At 57.6% G+C, this 17,798-nt stretch overlaps 2 protein-coding genes across 2 annotated transcripts; both read right to left on the reverse strand.

Moving 5' to 3' along the window:
- Positions 1–534: 534 nt before the first annotated feature.
- Positions 535–10,188, reverse strand: NT5C1A (5'-nucleotidase, cytosolic IA). The gene is made up of 6 exons (XM_030290546.4): positions 9,739–10,188; positions 3,987–4,154; positions 2,916–3,045; positions 2,534–2,656; positions 1,928–2,112; positions 535–1,371 (listed from the first exon to the last, which is right to left on the reverse strand). Exons 1-6 carry the CDS (start codon positions 10,171–10,173, stop codon positions 1,003–1,005), a joined length of 1,410 nt encoding a protein of 469 aa, XP_030146406.4. The 5' UTR covers positions 10,174–10,188; the 3' UTR covers positions 535–1,002.
- A 1,363-nt stretch (positions 10,189–11,551) lies between these two features.
- HPCAL4 (hippocalcin like 4) lies at positions 11,552–16,658 on the reverse strand. The gene is made up of 4 exons (XM_030290549.4): positions 16,502–16,658; positions 13,924–14,093; positions 13,595–13,810; positions 11,552–12,737 (listed from the first exon to the last, which is right to left on the reverse strand). The coding sequence occupies exons 2-4, from the start codon at positions 14,083–14,085 to the stop codon at positions 12,540–12,542; spliced, it is 576 nt and encodes a 191-aa protein (XP_030146409.1). The 5' UTR covers positions 14,086–14,093; positions 16,502–16,658; the 3' UTR covers positions 11,552–12,539.
- Positions 16,659–17,798: the final 1,140 nt, after the last annotated feature.

Below are 17,798 nucleotides of genomic sequence, written 5' to 3' on the forward strand. Positions count from 1 at the left end.
GTGATTTTCACACCAGTTTCTCTCCCATTGATTTCCCATCCTGTTTTTTAATCAGAGATTTGGTTCTCTCACAGCATCGCTAACAGAGGTGTCTATTTCAGGAAACACCACAGAGGTTTTAAGAAGCTGAGGAGAAAAAGATTATCGACTCATATGGGCTCAGCCTAGAAAGGGAGAAAAAAAATCCTTTAATTGAAATCCCCAGGCTGAAATTCTCTGCAGATTTACCTAAATGGACTTCAAATGATGTCCCTAATATATCAAGGCCTGCTTTTAACTTAATTCAAGCCCTGGGCATGTGTCTGCAGCCCTTGGACAAGCTGGGCTTTGGATGTTCACAGAGATTATTAGTTTTAAGTGTTAAATCATGCAAGTGTGAAACCCAAATATAAAAACCTGGGCCAACAATACACCAGCCCAAAGCTCCAAGCAGGAAACAGGATTTTTTTTTTTTTTTTTAGTATGTTAAGTATTTGTTTGTATTTTTCCAAATTTAAGCTGGCAAAATCTTGGTGAAAAGACAGATATTGAGTATTTTCTGGTTGGGGAGCAGCAGCTGTGGCTGGGAAGGAACAATTTCATGGTTTAATTCCAGTTAAAAGAGACAAACTTTTGTTTCAAAGCTGCTTGGAAGGTTTTTGAGTGCTCCCAATTTTCCAGTTCACCATCTGCTTGGGAAAGCCAGGCGGCTTTGGGAATCACCGGGGGTTTTAAATAAATAGGTTAAACCTTCCTGGCACAAAGATTCCACACAGAGGCAGACCCATCCTCGAGGGGTTTTGTGCCTGGATAAAGCAGGAAAACATCTCCTGGCACAGAGGAGCCCCCAGCCCCACGAGGAACAGCAGCGATGCCACCAGACCCCACAGAGCAGAGGCACCAAGGACATCTTCCCCCTCTCCACAACCCCCAATCCCAGACCAAACAGCGCAGGGAGCGCGGCCCACGGGATGAAATCCCTGCTGGGGGTTTTGGGGATCCCCATCCCCATCCCCAACCCCGCTATTTGCTGTTTGGGGTTTGCTGCTTCTCCTGCGCCGGCCGCTTGTGCCTCTGGGCCACGCCGTAGGGGACGTGGGCGGCCACGGCGCCCATCTCCTGCGCTCCCTCCACGTGGAACATCTGGTCGTCGAAGAAGATGTGGGGCCGGATCTTCCTCAGCAGAGGTCCCTTGGGTGCCCCGGCCAGGAACAGAGCCTCGTCCGTCTCCAGGCCCCAGCTGCGCAGAGTTTTTAGGGCGCGGGCCCCCGAGCTGGCCGCGCTCCGCGCCGTCACCAGGTACGTGCGGATGGGACACTCCAGCCTCAGCCCCTTGGAGTAGAACTTCTTCTGCAGCTTCCCCAGCGCCTCCAGGAAGCCCTTCAGGGGGCCCTGAAAAAACCTTCCCGTCAGACTTACCTCTCACCACCCCTTCACACTATGAGCCCCCCGAAAATGAGCCCAAAGCCGTCCCCTGGGCCAGCAGCTGCTGCCCTACCCTGTCACCCTGATTCTTAAGATTTTCTAAAGCCTTATGAGTTTATATTCTGTTAGAGAACTTTCTCACACAACTTTCTGTAAACAACCCATTGTTTTGCATTCCTCCATAGAGGCAGAGAAATTTGATGTACTGGTGGTTTGTCCAATGTCATTGGAGAGGTGTCACCTTCACCCTCCAATCCACTGTCACCTTTGGAAAAGTACAAATGCTGGAGTTTGAAAATAAACTCTCTTTTTCACCTTGCAACAGCCTTTGGAAAAGTATAAATGCTGGAGTTTGAAAATAAACTCTCTTTTTCACCTTGCAATAGCAGTGTCGTGCTTTCACGCGTCCTACGGTGACACTACCCCACCTCGCACCTCGCTCTGGTTTGATCCCAGAGCTGGGAGCATCCCACGAGGGCTGCCTCCCTCCCAGAGCCTTTTCCTGCCCTCAGCCCAGCTCTACCTGTGCCAGGGGCTTGTTCTCGTGAGCCTTTTCGTGCTCGAAGAACATGTCCAGGCCGTGAGCCTTCACGATCTGCTCCGACTCATCCGAGAAGAGCACGGCGTCCCCGTCGAACGCCACCCGCAGCTGCTTCTCCGACACCTCCAGGTCCCTGCTGGGGCTGAAGATGGTGGCTGCAGCAATCCCTGAGGATGAGACAAGAGGTGGCAGTTATCCAAGGATCCGTCCGCGTGCCTCAGCCGCCGAGGAGCAGAGCAAAAACGGGCTGGGAGCAGAACGCCCCGAGGAAACGCGCCCGGGAGCACACACAGCTTGGCCCCCCGAGAGCTTCCACGGCAAAAACAAACCCCCAGATGACAAATCACCCTTTGCAGACGAGAATTAAGGAGGAAAAACACCGCCTTTGCCTCGGGAGAGCTGTGGAGCTGGAGGAAAGGCTCATTTCTATGGAAACTGGAGCTCTTTGGAGCGTCAGAGGCGTGGGGCGAGGCAAATGTTAAGTGCACGTTTAGGGACAGGGATATTGGAGTTATCCTTCCTGGGATCAACCCCCTGAGGCCTCCGGGCTCCCCCCGCTGCCCCCCCCGAGCTGGACCCCAGACTCACCCTCTTCAATGGCCCCACTCACTTTCTCGGCGTCGGAGGAGAGGTAGAGGTTGGTGTGATAGGCCTTGAGGTAACAGATGGGGCTGTTCCCTCCCGTCATGCAGAACCTCTCGATGAACAGATCTGGGGGCAGGAGGGACCCTGGGGTGAGCCTGACTGCCCCCCAAACCCAGCCTTGGTGCTGGAAGGCCTGGGGTTAATTTTGGTTCTGCTGCCCAGCAGCAGGGCCAGCAACCAGAGCTCCTCCCCACCAGCCAAATTCTGCTCAGCACCCAGAAAATCCAGGAGAAGAGGGAAAAACGGGAGAAAACATCTCCTTTTCTTGGTGCCAAGCAAAGACGCCGCCCAAAAGCCACCAAGGACAGCTTTGTCCCCATCTCACCGTAGTGGTTGATGCTGTTGATCAAGCGAACCCCAACCTGGGCGTGGTTGTTGGTCATGAGGACGATGTCGAAGAGCTCCTCGCTGTCGGGGTAGAGCTCACGGAGCTGAGCATTCACTGCCTCCAGAGCCTGCAGCACCCCGGGGAGAGGGGGTGGGTGTCAGCCAGCCCCCCTAGATGTGGCCCTGACCCTCTTCCCACCCAGCAAAACACTCCTGGTCACCAAAATCCACAAATCTGGCCAGCCCCAGGTGTGCTCCCAGCCCCTTCCCATCAACAAAACACTCCTGGTCACCAAAATCCACAAATCTGGCCAGCCCCAGGTGTGCTCCCAGCCCCTTCCCATCAACAAAACACTCCTGGTGACCAAAATCCACAAATCTGGCCAGCCCCAGGTGTGCTCCCAGCCCCTTCCCATCAACAAAACACTCCTGGTCACCAAAATCCCCACCTCAACTATACCCCGAGCCAAGCTGACATCAGCTGGGAAAAAACAGATTCATTTTAGGGGGGGAAAAATTCCACCTAGCTACTCTTCTGTTTTCAAACACAAAAGGTTTGGAGTTATTAAATGAGGATAAATTAGCTCCAAGTTACAGAAAAGGGTTTTTTAAGCAATCAGAAACAAGTCTTGCCCCACAGAGCTGATTAATCTATTTACTGGGAACGGGCTCCAGCACCCAAAACTGCACTAACTGCTACAGGGGTTAGAAAATATTTTTCAACTTTGAAATGTCTCATTTCAACACGTCAGGATTAGAAATTGGCCGACTCGGGAGCAAGGCTAAACTCAGCCAATTTACAAGAATAAATAAATTGTAATAATAATCATAATTAAAAAAAAAAAAAAAAAAAAAAAAAGAGAGACAATTCCCTAAAGGAAAAACTTTAAATGTGATCCAAGGAGGTGAATTCTTCAATTCTTGGGCTTAAGATGGAAAATCCAGCCCTGGAAGCATCACATCACTCGCTGGGAGGTTTGTCTGCCCTGTGTTTGCTCCGTGGCTCGTGTCCATCCCCACATGAGCTCTGTCCTCTCCCCAAAATTTCTGGGGCACTGTGGCCGCTCACCTTGACGAAGGGGAAGGCGGCCCCGGGGAGGAAGGGCTCGTTCTCGTGGTCCAGCTGATATTTGACGTAGGCCTCCACGCCCTGCTCCGTGTAGATCTTCTGCTCCTCCTCCATGCGGAACAGCGCCCGCGAGGACACGGCGATGGTGATGGCGTTCTCAGGCTTGGGCTGTGGGCACAGGGACAAATCAGGGTGGCAGCCCTGGGTGGCATCTCCTGGCATTTAAGGCCATGAGGTGCGTGAGGCTCTGAAAGGAGCTGAGCATTCACTGCCTCCAGAGCCTGCAGCACCCCGGGGAGAGGGGGTGGGTGTCAGCCAGCCCCCCTAGATGTGGCCCTGACCCTCTTCCCACCCAGCAAAACACTCCTGGTCACCAAAATCCACAAATCTGGCCAGCCCCAGGTGTGCTCCCAGCCCCTTCCCATCAACAAAACACTCCTGGTGACCAAAATCCACAAATCTGGCCAGCCCCAGGTGTGCTCCCGGCCCCTTCCCATCAACAAAACACTCCTGGTCACCAAAATCCACAAATCTGGCCAGCCCCAGGTGTGCTCCCGGCCCCTTCCCATCAACAAAACACTCCTGGTCACCAAAATCCACAAATCTGGCCAGCCCCAGGTGTGCTCCCAGCCCCTTCCCATCAACAAAACACTCCTGATGAAGCCCTGCTGCTCCATCCCCACACATCTGGGACACCCCAGCTCCCGCTGCCGAGCCCTCCCGCTGCAAACAGGCTCCCAGAAGCCGTGCAGACCCCAGGAGGAGCCCATGCAGAAGGAATTTGTGTGGCTTTTCCCACCCCCCCAGGCAGGAAGGAGCTGCTCTCTGCGGCTGAGCCAGATGTGCATCCCGTGATGCCGTCCAGATGTGCTGAACAGCCCAGCTCAGCTCCTCCAAACCCTGATCCAGCTCTGGTGGGTGGAAACATGACAAACAGGTGGTGCAAGCAGCGATTTATGAGTCATTAGTACTGAAGTTCGAGGGCTCCATCCAAAATCCAAACCCAAAACCTCCAGCTGGAACCAACGAGGCGCCTCCAGAGGGACTTGGCAGGGACAGAGGGGACAGCGGGAAAGTCAAGCCCATCTTGACCCCCAGCGTCCTCCATCTCTGCCCTTGCAGGGCAGGGAGGGTGTTAATCCCCATCACTCACTTGCAAGCACAAAAATAAGTTAATTACCGATGGCCAGTGAGAAGTCCTGGCTGCCAGGACAGCAAATCCTACAGAGGGACAGCGGCACAGGGAGTCCTGTCCCCTGCAGAGGAGTCCAGCGAGCAGGACAGGGCTTGGGGGCTGTGAGAAATGCTGGCTGTGAGCAGGAACACCTCAGCCCCTGCTCCTCTGTGACTTCCAGGATCCTCTGTGCCATGTTATCCATGAGTAATCCTCTGGCAATGCCATTTGCCCAGGGTGGAGGGTGCCTCCTCCAGCTGCTCACGCACACCCAGGTGCTCCAAAGTTCAAGCTCCCACCCTGCCCGGGGCTGAACTTTCCTGGAGCAGCAGCCTGGCAAGGCCCAGGTGCCCCATCCACACTGGCATCCGCTCCCCGCAGGGCTGGGCTCACCCTGGGGCTCTCTCTGCCCCCAGCCCCACCCAGGAATGAGTCAGTGGGAGCCTCCACGCCATTCCCAGCACCAGCCCCACAGCAGATCCATCCCAGGCACCTCTCCAGAGGCTGCATCCGTCCCCAAAATCCCCCAAATCCCCAGCAAAGCGATTAAACAGCGGGTGATTAGGACAAGACTCAGATTAGCTCAGGCTGGGACGATCACTGCAGGCACAGGGATCCCTTTCCCACAGCATTTTCAGGGGAATCAGATCCCCTTTGGAAGTGGCTCTTTTAGGAAAGCGGGGGAACAACCCCCAGGACAGGCAGGACCTGATCCAGGACACCAGCACCGCTCCAAGTGAACCACAGCCAGGTCCCCGAGGAGTGTCAGCTATTAACTGGTCACAGGCCAAGCCTTTGGCACTTCAGCTCATTAATTAATAACTCTGGTGTCATGGGCCATTTATCAGCTGAAAATATTAATAACTCTGAAAGCTCTTGGGACATCCGGCCATTAGCTGGAGTCCTGCTGCTCCATCCTGCTCCCGAGTCCCTGCAGCGCTGGGCGTGCAGGAAATCGTGCAGGTGTTTGCTCCCTGATCCTGGAGCGGGGTCAGCCCTGGAGGGAGATTCCCAGCAGAGAAAACAGGTCAGCAGCCCGGCTGGAACAGCACTGAGGCGTGTTCAAGGGGGTGAGAAGGATGTTTGGGGCCACAAGCCAAGCTGGGTGCCCAGAGGGAATTTCCATCTTCCACACCTTGCCCAACAGCCCCGGCTGCTCAAGGTCCCTTCCCCGCCTCTGAAAGGGCACCAGCCCTCGGGGAGGTTCATTTAAGAGGCAATAAACACAGCAATAAAAATAACCCTGAGCTCCAGGCCTGCCTCTGCCCCAGCGTGGGCTGCTGGAGCCCCGGGTGCCCGCGGGCAGGAGCCTCTGGGAACGGGAGCTGCCGGATCCTGCCAAGGAAGATTTTGCACCTCGTGGAGCACTCGGGGCAGGAAAAGTCTCCGCCGGGTGCTAAGGCAGCTCCCAGCTCCGGCTGGGCTGGAACAGCCCTGCTGTTCCCTGGGAAATGCTGACATTTGGAAAACGAGGCGATTCTGCACTGCAAGGAGGGATCTGCATTTTGACATTTCTTTGAAGTGGAGGTTTCATTTGGAAGCGTTCCCTCCTCAAGGTTGTTTGGATGCCTCTCCGTCCCCATTAGTGCTGCAGATGGTCATTACAACGCTCAAAAATGAGCTTTAAAAAGCCTCAGGAACCACAGCACCTCAAATCCTCCATCTGAGTGCTGCTAACAACCCACCCAGCCCCACTTTTCCCCAGAAATTGAGATGTTTCAAGGCAAACATTCTCCTTTTGTAAGAGGAAATGTGTGCATGGGAGGGATCCCACTCCCAGTCCTGGGATGGATTTGGTCCCACAGCCTCCTGCTCGGGCTGCCTCAGCCCTGGAGGGTTTGGGCTGAATCACAAACTCTGTTTTCCCCTCAGAGCACCATCCAAGGTCAGCCAAGGTCAGTGAAAGCTCATCCAACACAAGTCCAGGCTCTGCTCAGCCAAACCCAACTGAATTTGCTGCCTGGGGGTTCATGGTGAGCCCCTCTTCCTTCCCATGGGAAGGTCAGACCCAGCCCCCTCCTGGACCTCGAGTGAGAGATTAACGATGGGTTTGAGTGTGAACAGGGTGGGGAAGGTCCCACCCCAACCCTGGGCCCATCCCTGGGGTCAGCCAAACAGAAGGGACAGTCAGGGACGTGTCCCGACACCACAGCCCTCTGAAGAGGAACATCAGCCTCTGGCACAGCTCCAGGAGGTCCACAACGTCCAAACCCCACCTCAGGAGTGCAAAAAGACCCCCATTCTGCACCCCTTGATCCTTTTGAGCTGCCTGAGGCTGGACCCAACTCCATCCTAAAACCCTGCAGGAATTCTGGGCACTTCCCTGGATGCTGCAGAAGACCAAACTCTTGTGATTAATTCAATATTCAGAAGATTTTGGTCACGGAAAGGGAAGAAGAAGGGTTTGCCCCAGGGTCAAGCGGTGTCCCCACTTCAGCATCCCAAAAATCCCACAGGGGTGAGATGAGTGGGTCCCAAAGGGTGCCCAGAGGAAGGGAGGCAGCCAAAAACCAGCTCCCACTGGGCCTACTCAGTGTCACCAGAGAGGCTGGGGACATTTCCAGCATTGCTGAAGGGTGACAGGTCTCATTGCTGACCTCCCTGGCAGGAGCAGCGACCACTGCAAAGCAGGGATGCCCCATGAACCCATTCCCCAGGCAGGAATGGCTTCCCAAAATCACCTTTTCTCCCTCGCAGCTCCCACTGCCCTCTCCTGCTCCTGTTGGGCCAGGAGGACAGACAGACAGACAGACAGACAACACCAAACCCCATTTTCTGAAGGAGCCCCGGGCACCACCAGCCCCCTGCTCGGGATCAAATTAAAGTTCAGGGTGGTTTGGAGTATTCCAAGAACATTATTTATACTGCAGAAAAGCGCCCTGCCGTCCATCAGGGGCTGCCAGCTGCCTGGCACAGGGCCCCCAGCCTGCCCCAGAAGAGGGGCACAGCACCTGGCACCGTCCCCAGCCCCACAGGGCGCGGTGGCACAGCCCAGCCTCGGGATGTGAGTGCCTGGATCTCTGTTTGCAAAGCACACGGCTGCCCCGTGCCTCAGTTTCCCCAGTTTTGTAGTTACTGGTCAGTGAGCTGAGGAAGAGGAGGTGCCCAGGATGCCATCCATGGGCAAAGCACGAGGTAGCTGCATCCTGCCACCAGGCCTGGCCGTCCCTCCCCTCTGGCAAGGGCACAGGCACCGGGGGTGGCAGTCTGGTCCCCAGGGCTGCCCCAAGTGAGGGTCTGGATTTGTCCCCTCGTGGAGAGGTCACGCACAGAGCTTTGTGGCAAGCACACTTCTCTCCCTCTCAGGATTTTTCAGAGAGAAATGAAAGAGAAAACAATTTCTATTTCTGCTCCTTGTTTTTCCCATGTGGAATGTGTTTGGAGAATTGTTTATCTGGGGTGATGCTTGGTTGGATTCTGGTGAGGATTGTTTGAGCCTGGTGGCCAATCCAACCCACCTGGGGCTGGACAGAGAGAGGGCCACGAGTTGTGTTAGAGAAAGTAGTATGGAGTTTTAGTATCCTCCTTTTATTAGTATAATGTATTTTAGCATAGTTATAATAAAGAAATCATTCAGTCCTCTGAATTGAGTCAGATATTGTTATTTCCTCCCATTGGGTTCACCTGCATTTACAACAGAGCTTTGCCACAGAAGGTGCCAGCATGAAAATTGTCCCACAAGGTGCCAGCTGCCACCAGGTCCAGCGCCTCTGCCAGACCCCAGGTTTTGGGGGTCCCACGGCTCCGAGGGCGGCTGTGGCTGTGCCTGGGGGGCTCAGAGGCTGCAGGGGCAGGCGGGCACAGCCCCCAGCCCTGCCAGCCCTGCCATTCCAGGGCACAGCCGCGCTCCCAGGGGTTTAAAGCCAGCAGGCTCAGCCCTGAGAGATAACGCAGAGAGATAACGCTGATCTCCCGGAGCAGGAGAGGGGCGGCTGCACCCCTGTGGCACCCCCTGACTGTCCCCCGGCTCTGGCAGTGCCACCCCTCCTGTCCCTGCCAGGGCCTCCCGCCTTGGCACCGGGCACAGGCGGCTCACGGGGCACTGAGCCACTCTGCAAGGACAGCCAGGAGCACCACAGGGACCCGCAGGAGATTGGGGGGTCCGGAGAGACCCCAGCAACCAAGGGATGCCATGGAGGAGTGGGAACACCTGGAGAGAGCCCAAGGACCTGGATGGAGGCAGGGGGGGTCAGAGAAACACCAGAGACACCACGGGAGACCCACAGAGCCTGGAGGAGATGGAGAACATGGAGAGACCCCACAGAGCCTGGAGGAGATGGAGAACATGGAGAGACCCCACAGAGCCTGGAGGAGATGGAGAACATGGAGAGATTCAGGGGGACCCCAAAACACCTGGAGGAAATGGGGCACAACAGAAGGCACCCCAGAGATCCCGGAGGAGATGGGGCACCCACAGCCACCCGGGGGGCTCCATGGGGCACCCAGGAGAACCTGCAGGAGATGGGACACCTGGAGAGCCCCGGGGCACCGGGGCGGGAGATGGGGCAGGCGGGGCGGGGGTCGCGCCCGGATTGGGGGGTCCCCACGGCAGGGAGCGCTGCGCTGGGGGGCTCTCACCGATTTGGGCTTCTTCTTGGGGGCGAGGTTGTCGTAGAAAGCTTTGGCTTCATCCCAGGGCCGCCCCGGCGGCTCCATGGCAGCGGCGGTACCGGCGGCACCGGCGGCTCCGCTCCGTGCGCGTCCCGGGAGCTCCCGGAGCCGGGGCCGGTCTGGCGGAACGAGCTTTATATGGCATCCCATGAAGCTCCGGGCTTTCAGTCCACCGGGACACGCTTTAACCTCTTCGGGACCGAGCGCTGCCGGCCGCCGCCGCCGCCGGTGGGAGCGGGAGATGCGGGAACGGAGGAGGGAGATCCCGCTGCGGGGAGCGATGGGGCAGCACCGGGCACCGGCAGCTCCTGCTCGCTCTGTGGTGTGGCCACCCTTGGGAGCTGCAGAGGATGGAGCAGGCAGGAGAGGACGGAGGTGTGGTGGGACCCTGCTCCGTGCCATCACTGATTAACGGAATGATTGCGGGTGTTAATTAAGGCTCGGCTCTCCCCGGAGTGCTGGCGGGAGCAGCCGCACATTCAGCTCAGGTTAAAATTTCCACCGCCACCAGCAGACCCCCAGGAGCCCCTGGAGAGCAGCGGGTGCATCCCAGAGACCAAACCCAAGAGCCAGGAAAAGGGGCAAGGGATGAAGGATCCCACCTGGAACAGGGTCACACAACAGGGTTTTACCCAAATCCCTGTGCTCCAGCTAAAAAAAAACCATCCCTACAGATGAGACGACAGCCTCGGGGACCTCCATGTGGTCCATGAGACCAATCCAACACCACCCCACCTGCACCGAGGTCCAGCCAGGAGAGCAGAGCCAGCTGTGTGCTGCTGAGCTGTGGGGTGGCTCCAGGAATCCCAAACCCTTTGGGGATTCAGCATCATTTCAGCCTCACAGACTTTCCTTTCCCCAGGGCCTTTGCAGCTCCCTGCTGGGAAACACCTCAGCTTCCTTCGGGGTGGCCCCTGGAGAAGCAGGAGCTTGGAGGGATCACCAGGCTATTCTTGGAGCTCTCTCTTGAGCTTTTGAGTTGTTGCCCTTCCAGGCAGCAGCCCTGGCACGTCCCCAGCTCCCACAGGGTGGGACAAGCTGCCCCATTCCCTCTTTCCCGGGCGCTGCTGAGCTGCAAACTCACACGCGCGCTGCTGGAAAGAGCAGCAGCCAGAGACGAGGTGCAGAGCTCTCCTAAAAATACACTCCCTGCCGTGGTTTTGGCACCCTCCCATCCCCGTGCTCCGGTGCTGGCTGCTGCAGGACACACCGAGGGTTTGGGAATTGCAGGTGGGATGGGCCGAGCTGGGACTGGCAGCGCTGCCCAGGAGCCGGATTGATGCCAGAGAAGGATGAAAATTTGGTGAGAGCTCCTTAGCAACAGTCACTGTCTGTGCAGGCTGCTGAGGGAGAAAGGCCAGAGGAAAATCTGTGCAGGGAAGATGGGGGTGGAGAAAAGAAGGACAAAGATGCGCTGAGAGCAGGTCCCAGTTGAGCCCAGGACAAAGCCACCAGCCCTGAGGGAAGGGCACAGCCAGGGGCCAGCTCCTGGCTGACAAATGGAACCCATTTCCACAGAGGTTTGAGGTCTGGGCCTCCCCACCCCAAAAGTGACATTCTCTTCCCCAGAGCTGCCAGCACGACCGAAGGGTTTCACTTCCACCCCCTTTCAAGGTTCCCCATCCTGAGCCCCACTGTGCTGTCCCCGAGGGTTTCTCCACCCCTTGGGGTGTCACAGGCTCAGGTGAGACCCCTAAAATATTCTCAGAAGTGCAGTGATGTCACCTCATTGTCCCCAGCCAGCCACCCCCCAATAAACCATCCAGATGGGGACACCACACACAGGGGGACAGTTTATTTTTCCATTAAAAAAATAAGTGACGACTTCACCATCTCCTAACAGACACCACAGCCACCAACACCACAACGTGCAGACTAAACACCAGCCTGGGACAGGAGGGGTGGATGCAGCAGGCTGGGAGGGGGGAGGAAGGAGATAGATTTGTTTCTTGTGGCCTCAGAGCTTTGCCAGGAGGCTCAGCAGGGACAGGACCCATCCACACCTCCCCACAGCCCCCATAGCAGTGCCACACACCCAGGAGCAGCACCAGGACCTGCCTTCCACACCCACACTCCTGACCCTGCCTCCAGTTGGGGATTGAAAGCCTCACCTCAACATCCAGGAGGGTCAGAAATGCCACAGAGCGCCCAGGGCAGCTGGGGACATCACCCACCTGCTGGGATGGGACACTGGCCACATCCAGGGGTGGCTTTGGACACTTCTGTTCTCTGCTAGAGTGTCCTGACCAAGCCTGGCTGTTCCCAGCAGGAAAAACAGAGGTGGAAGAGCTCAAGCTGGTGCAAAACCCCGCCCTGACCTCTCCAGGCAGCCTTCCAGGGGATTGCCAGTGAAGGAGGAACCAGGAGCAGGACTTGGGACTTCTCAGCCTCCCTGGAGACATCACAAGCCATGAAGTGGGGGGAAAGCAGCAGAAGGGGGACACAGTTGGTCTCAGCGAGGATCAGGGAATGGGGCAAGCAGGGAGAAAGCAGCAGGGACGTGGGAGCAGCTGGCCCTGCTCAGCCAGGACACACCAGTGGCTGCAGGGCATCCATCCCCAGGGTGGGAGAGGGCTGGCAGCACTCAGAGCAGGCTCTGAGCTCGAGGGTGTGCAAGGTGGGCTGCCCAGGATGCAGCCAGAGCAGGGGCAGCAGGAGGGATGGAATGTGGCTCATGCCTGGGGCCAAATGGGGGGAAAAAACAGGGATTGAAACCAGCACAGGGGGCAGAGTTGGCTGCAGCCAGTCCAGCCCTGGGTGGCAGGGCTCTATTTCTGCATGTCACACTGCAGGAGCAGGACGATGGAGGGGTCGCTCTTGGCAGCCTCCTTGAACTCCTCCAGGGAGATCTGGTCATCCTTGTCCTTGTCCATCTTTGTGAAGATCTTGTCCACTCGCTGCTGAGGTGTCAGCCCGTCTTGGTTCATCCTCATCATGATCACAGTCCCCACCATCTTGTAAATGGCCTGGAGGAGGAGGAGAGCGGGTGTGGGAATCCAGAGCTTCCCTCTGGCTGCCCTGGGACCCTGGCAGGGGTCAGGAACCCCCCTGGACAGAGCCCCCAGAGACACTGTCTGTGATCTCTGCCCATGGAAAAGAGTTTTCAATCTTACAGGATGAATTACCAGCTCTGAATGTTTGATATGAGTAATAATTAAGAGTGGCACGGGTGCAAAAGTAACATTTTAGGATTCTAGATTAGGGGTCCAAAGGGGACAAGATGGAGGAAATTGGGTGTGCCTTGTCCTTTTTCTCCTTCTTCATGCCCTCCATGTTTCACTGTGGTGTTGGCATTTTTCTGTTGGTTCAGGCTGGGGACACACTGTCCAACGTAGGTGACAGATATTGGCACGTTATTGTCAATCCAGCACAGGTAGTTTGTGGTATTTAATGTTTGTACCATCCCACTGAGGGCAGAGCCCCACACGCTGCCCTGCAGGACAGAGCTGCGGCAGGGCAGCAGAACATGGTAGAGATAAACAGAATAAACAACCTTGAAACCAGCACAGATGAATTATGGCTTCTTCTTTGGCAGCGGGGCAGACAGACAGAGACTTTCTACAATCTTGGGATCATCAATACCTCAGATTCCGACAAGTGGGAATGAGAGGGAATGTTGGAAGGACACAAGATCCCAGGGCAAGGCAGGGGACAGGGACAGGATTGCTGCTCTGTTGGGACCCTGTTCTACCAGATCCACATCAAGCACCCTACAGACAACGCTCTGGGCAGGAAAACCGATTTTTTGGTGCTAAAAGAGACCCAATATGTGTGAAAAGCCTGGAAAAAGCAAACAGCTCCTGCTGGTTTGGAGCAGCGGTACCTCAATGATCTCCAGCATCTCCAGGCGTGTGATCTTCCCGTCGCCGTCCAGGTCGTACATCTCGAAGGCCCAGTTGAGTTTCTGCTCGAAGGTGCCCCTGGAGGTGACAGACAGGGCACAGATGAACTCCCTGAAGTCGATGGTGCCGTCCCCGTTCTTGTCGAAGGTGCGGAAGGCGTGCTGGGCAAACTTGGAGGCGTCGCCATAAGGGAAAAACTGCGGGAAGGAGAGAAGAGGAATTGAAATGAGGAGGGGGAACTCGGCATGGAGGCTGCAGCTGAAGTGCTCCAGCCCCCCAGGCAGCGCTCAGACCCCTGGCTGGAGCCCACCTTGATGTAAAGCTGCTGGAACTCCTCCAGGTTGAGGATGCCGGTGGGGCAGTCCTTGAGGAAGCCCTTGTACCACTGCTTCAGCTCCTGCTCGCTGAACTCCGTGCTCCTCACCAGGTCATCCAGCATCTCCGGGGCCAGCTTGCTGCTGTGCTTGCCCATGGCTGCCCCTGGGAAGGGAGATCCCCACCAGGCTGGAGAGGGATGCTCCTCCCAGGCCGTCCTCCACCCCCGCTGATCCCACATCCCTCTCCTCCTTGCTGGAGCTGATCTGCCTGACTGCTGGGTGTCCATGCAGGACAGCAGCTGTGGCACTGGGAATGTGGCTGTGGCCTTTGCTGCTGTGTGGGAATCCAGGGCTCCCCTCTGGCTGCCCTGGGACCCTGGCAGGGGTCAGAACCCCCCTGGACAGAGTCCCCAGAGACACTGGCTGTGATCTCTGTCCATGGAAAAGAGTTTTCAATCTCACAGGATGAATTACCAGCTCTGAGTGTTTGATATGAGTAATAATTAAGTGTGGCACCGGTGCAAAAGTAAAATTTTAGGATTCTAGATGAGGGGTCCATAGGGAACAAGATGGAGGATATTGGGTGTGCCTTGTCCTTTTTCTCCTTCTTCATGCCCTCCATGTTTCACTGCGGTGTTGGCATTTTTCTGTTGGTTCAGGCTGGGGACACACTGTCCAACGTAGGTGACAGATATTGGCACGTTATTGTAAATCCAGCACAGGTAGTTTGTGGTATTTAATGTTTGTACCATCCCACTGAGGGCAGAGCCCCACACATTGCCCTGCAGGACAGAGCTGCGGCAGGGCAGCAGAACATGGTAGAGATAAACAGAATAAACAACCTTGAAACCAGCACAGACCAATTATGGCTTCTGCTTTGGCAGTGGGGCTGACAGACAGAGACTTTCTACAATCTCGGGATCACCAATACCCAGGGGGTATTGCTGGCCAGGGGGTGCAGCAGCAGCAGCAGCAGCAGGGAGCCCTGGCAGGGCCCTGGCAGTGTGGGCAGGGAGCAGAGCTGCTGAGATACGCGCCGTGCCCGCTCCCACGCAGCCCTGGAGCAGCAGATGGTTCTCCAGGAGCTCCTGGAGCTTCTCGCTCCATGAAGTTGAGGAGAAGTTCACCTGGAGCCCGACCAACACCATCTCCCTCCCTCAGGGGTCTCATGTCCATGTGGGCTTGGGGCACACGGGGGGACCCTGGGGTGGGGGATGTGGGGTTCCCTGTGCTCCCAGCAGATCCCACAGGCAGCAGCTCCTTCCTGCCCCATCATCCCACCAGCATCTGCCACCGTCTGCTGCAGCAGCACCGAACCACAGCGCTCGGCAGCCCAGGGGATGTCCAGACACCCACAGAGCACGAGGCTTCCCCAGCGAGCCCAGCTCGGCTCCACGAGCCCCCCAGCACCACGGTGGGGCTCTAAACTGCTGGCATTGATCATAAACCATGCCAGGACCCTGCATGGGCAGACCTGCCGTGATCCGAGTGCTCCCACAGCAGGAGGATGCAGCCCCCCAGCACAGCTCAGGCCGCTGGGCCGGGACGCCAGAGCAGCATCCTGCAGCCCACAGGCCTGGATTCCCTTCTCCAAGGGGTGCACAGCCATGCCAGGGCAGGGAACCACATGACAATTGATCCCAAAACCCCAGCCATGGCCACACACCGATTGATCCCACTGATTGATCCCAAAACCCCAGCCATGCCAGGGCAGGGAGCCACACACTGATCGATCCCAAAACCATGCCAGGGCAGGGAGCCATGCACTGATTGATCCCACCAATTGATCCCAAAACCCCAGCCATGCCAGGGCAGGGAACCACAAACTGATCGATCCCAAAACCCCAGCCATGGCCACACGCCGATTGATCCCAAAACCCCAGCCATGCCAGGGCAGGGAGAAACATGCCAATTGATCCCAAAACCCCAGCCATGCCAGGGCAGGGAACCACACACTGATTGATCCCACCAATTGATCCCAAAACCCCAGCCATGCCAGGGCAGGGAGCCACACACTGATTGATCCCACCAATTGATCCCAAAACCCCAGCCATGCCAGGGCAGGGAGCCACACACCGATTGATCCCACCAATTGATCCCAAAACCCCAGCCATGGCCACACATCGATTGATCCCACCGATTGATCCCAAAACCCCAGCCATGCCAGGGCAGGGAGCCACACATCAATTGATCCCAAAACCCCAGCCATGGCCACATGCCGATTGATCCCACTGATTGATCCCAAAACCCCAGCCATGCCAGGGCAGGGAGCCACACACCGATTGATCCCACCGATTAATCCCAAAACCCAACAGAGGGGTGGCACTAGCAGCGTCCCCCCCGCTGCACCCCAGCCTGGAGCAGCACCCCTGGATGGCACCCCAGGGAGCGGGGCCGGGCCCGGGGCATGGGTGGGGGCTCGGGGATGCTCTGCCCACCCGCACTATGGGATAGCTCCGGGACAGCGGCCCCGGTACCCGCGGGATGCGGCTCCCGGGAGCGGCTCCGGCACCTGCCCCGACGGCGGCTCCGCACCGGGGGGAGGCGGCTCCCGGTCCCGACGGCCCTTACCTGCGGTGCGGCGGCGGCTCGGCGGGGCCGGGCGGGGCGCGGAGCCGCTGCCGGTACCGGAGGGGCCGCGGTCCAGCCCCCGCCGCTCCCGCCCCTCTTGTAGCCGCGGGCCCCCCGCCCCCCCGCTCGTGCATTGGCTGGGAGAGCTGTCAGTCAGGCGGGGTGGGGGTCGCGGTGGGATGCTGGGGGGTACTGGGTGTGCTGGGATGGGAAATGGGGCCGGGCTGCTGGCACCGGGGTGTAGGGGGGTGCTGGCAGTGGGATGCTGGAGGTGCCGGCCCCACCCTGCCTGCACTGGGGACATTGGGACACGCCAGTGGCTCTCTGCGTGGCACAGGCACGGCTGAAGCGCAGAGGAGAGAGGGATCAGAAAGCCACTTTGATCTCCAGAACCAAAGGTGGAATGTTTCCATGGAGATCGCCGAGCGCTTTTCCCGGTGACCTTGGCATCCTGCTGTGATCCCAGTGCCACCGGGCCCGTCCTGAACTGCCCCTCTGCATCCGGGGGCCACTGAGCCTGGATGAAGTCTCCAGCCTGCCTGGGCTGCTCCCCATCCCATCCCATCCCATCCCATCCCATCCCATCCCATCCCATCCCATCCCATCCCATCCCATCCCATCCCATCCCATCCCATCCCATCCCATCCCATCCCATCCCATCCCATCCCATCCCATCCCATCCCATCCCATCCCATCCCATCCCATCCCATCCCATCCCATCCCATCCCATCCCATCCCATCCCATCCCATCCCATCCCATCCCATCCCATCCCATCCCATCCCATCCCATCCCATCCCATCCCATCCCATCCCATCCCATCCCATCCCATCCCATCCCATCCCATCCCATCCCATCCCATCCCATCCCATCCCATCCCATCCCATCCCATCCCATCCCATCCCATCCCATCCCATCCCATCCCATCCCATCCCATCCCATCCCATCCCATCCCATCCCATCCCATCCCATCCCATCCCATCCCATCCCATCCCATCCCATCCCATCCCATCCCATCCCATCCCATCCCATCCCATCCCATCCCATCCCATCCCATCCCATCCCATCCCATCCCATCCCAATCTCTGCAAACCGCCCATGCCCGGGGTGCTCAGGGGGACTGAAAAATTAATGAGAGCTTAATTGAAGCAGCACAGGCTGCCAGGGCTGAGACCGACCCAGCTCAGCTCAGGGGAAGGGGGAGCCGAAGGGGTTTTGGGGCTGCTGGAAGAGGCACGGGAGCCCCAAGTGACAGAGATGTCCTTGGGATGAGGATCGGGGTGACTCTGTGGTCTGGGA

The sequence above is a fragment of the Taeniopygia guttata genome, chromosome 23 (assembly GCF_048771995.1).
Source record: "Taeniopygia guttata chromosome 23, bTaeGut7.mat, whole genome shotgun sequence".
Classification (NCBI taxonomy): domain Eukaryota; kingdom Metazoa; phylum Chordata; class Aves; order Passeriformes; family Estrildidae; genus Taeniopygia; species Taeniopygia guttata.

Coding starts and splice junctions, on each gene's coding strand:
- NT5C1A (XM_030290546.4), bottom strand. CDS start 10,173: ATGGCACGGAGCAGGGTCCCACCACACCTCCGTCCTCTCCTGCCTGCT. Junction 3,046..3,986: donor CCGCCTTCCCCTTCGTCAAG/GTGAGCGGCCAC, acceptor GGGGTGCTGCAG/GCTCTGGAGGCAGTGAATGC. Junction 2,657..2,915: donor CAACAGCATCAACCACTACG/GTGAGATGGGGA, acceptor TCCTGCCCCCAG/ATCTGTTCATCGAGAGGTTC.
- HPCAL4 (XM_030290549.4), bottom strand. CDS start 14,085: ATGGGCAAGCACAGCAGCAAGCTGGCCCCGGAGATGCTGGATGACCTG. Junction 13,811..13,923: donor TCCAGCAGCTTTACATCAAG/GTGGGCTCCAGC, acceptor TCCTTCCCGCAG/TTTTTCCCTTATGGCGACGC. Junction 12,738..13,594: donor AGATGCTGGAGATCATTGAG/GTACCGCTGCTC, acceptor CTCCTCCTCCAG/GCCATTTACAAGATGGTGGG.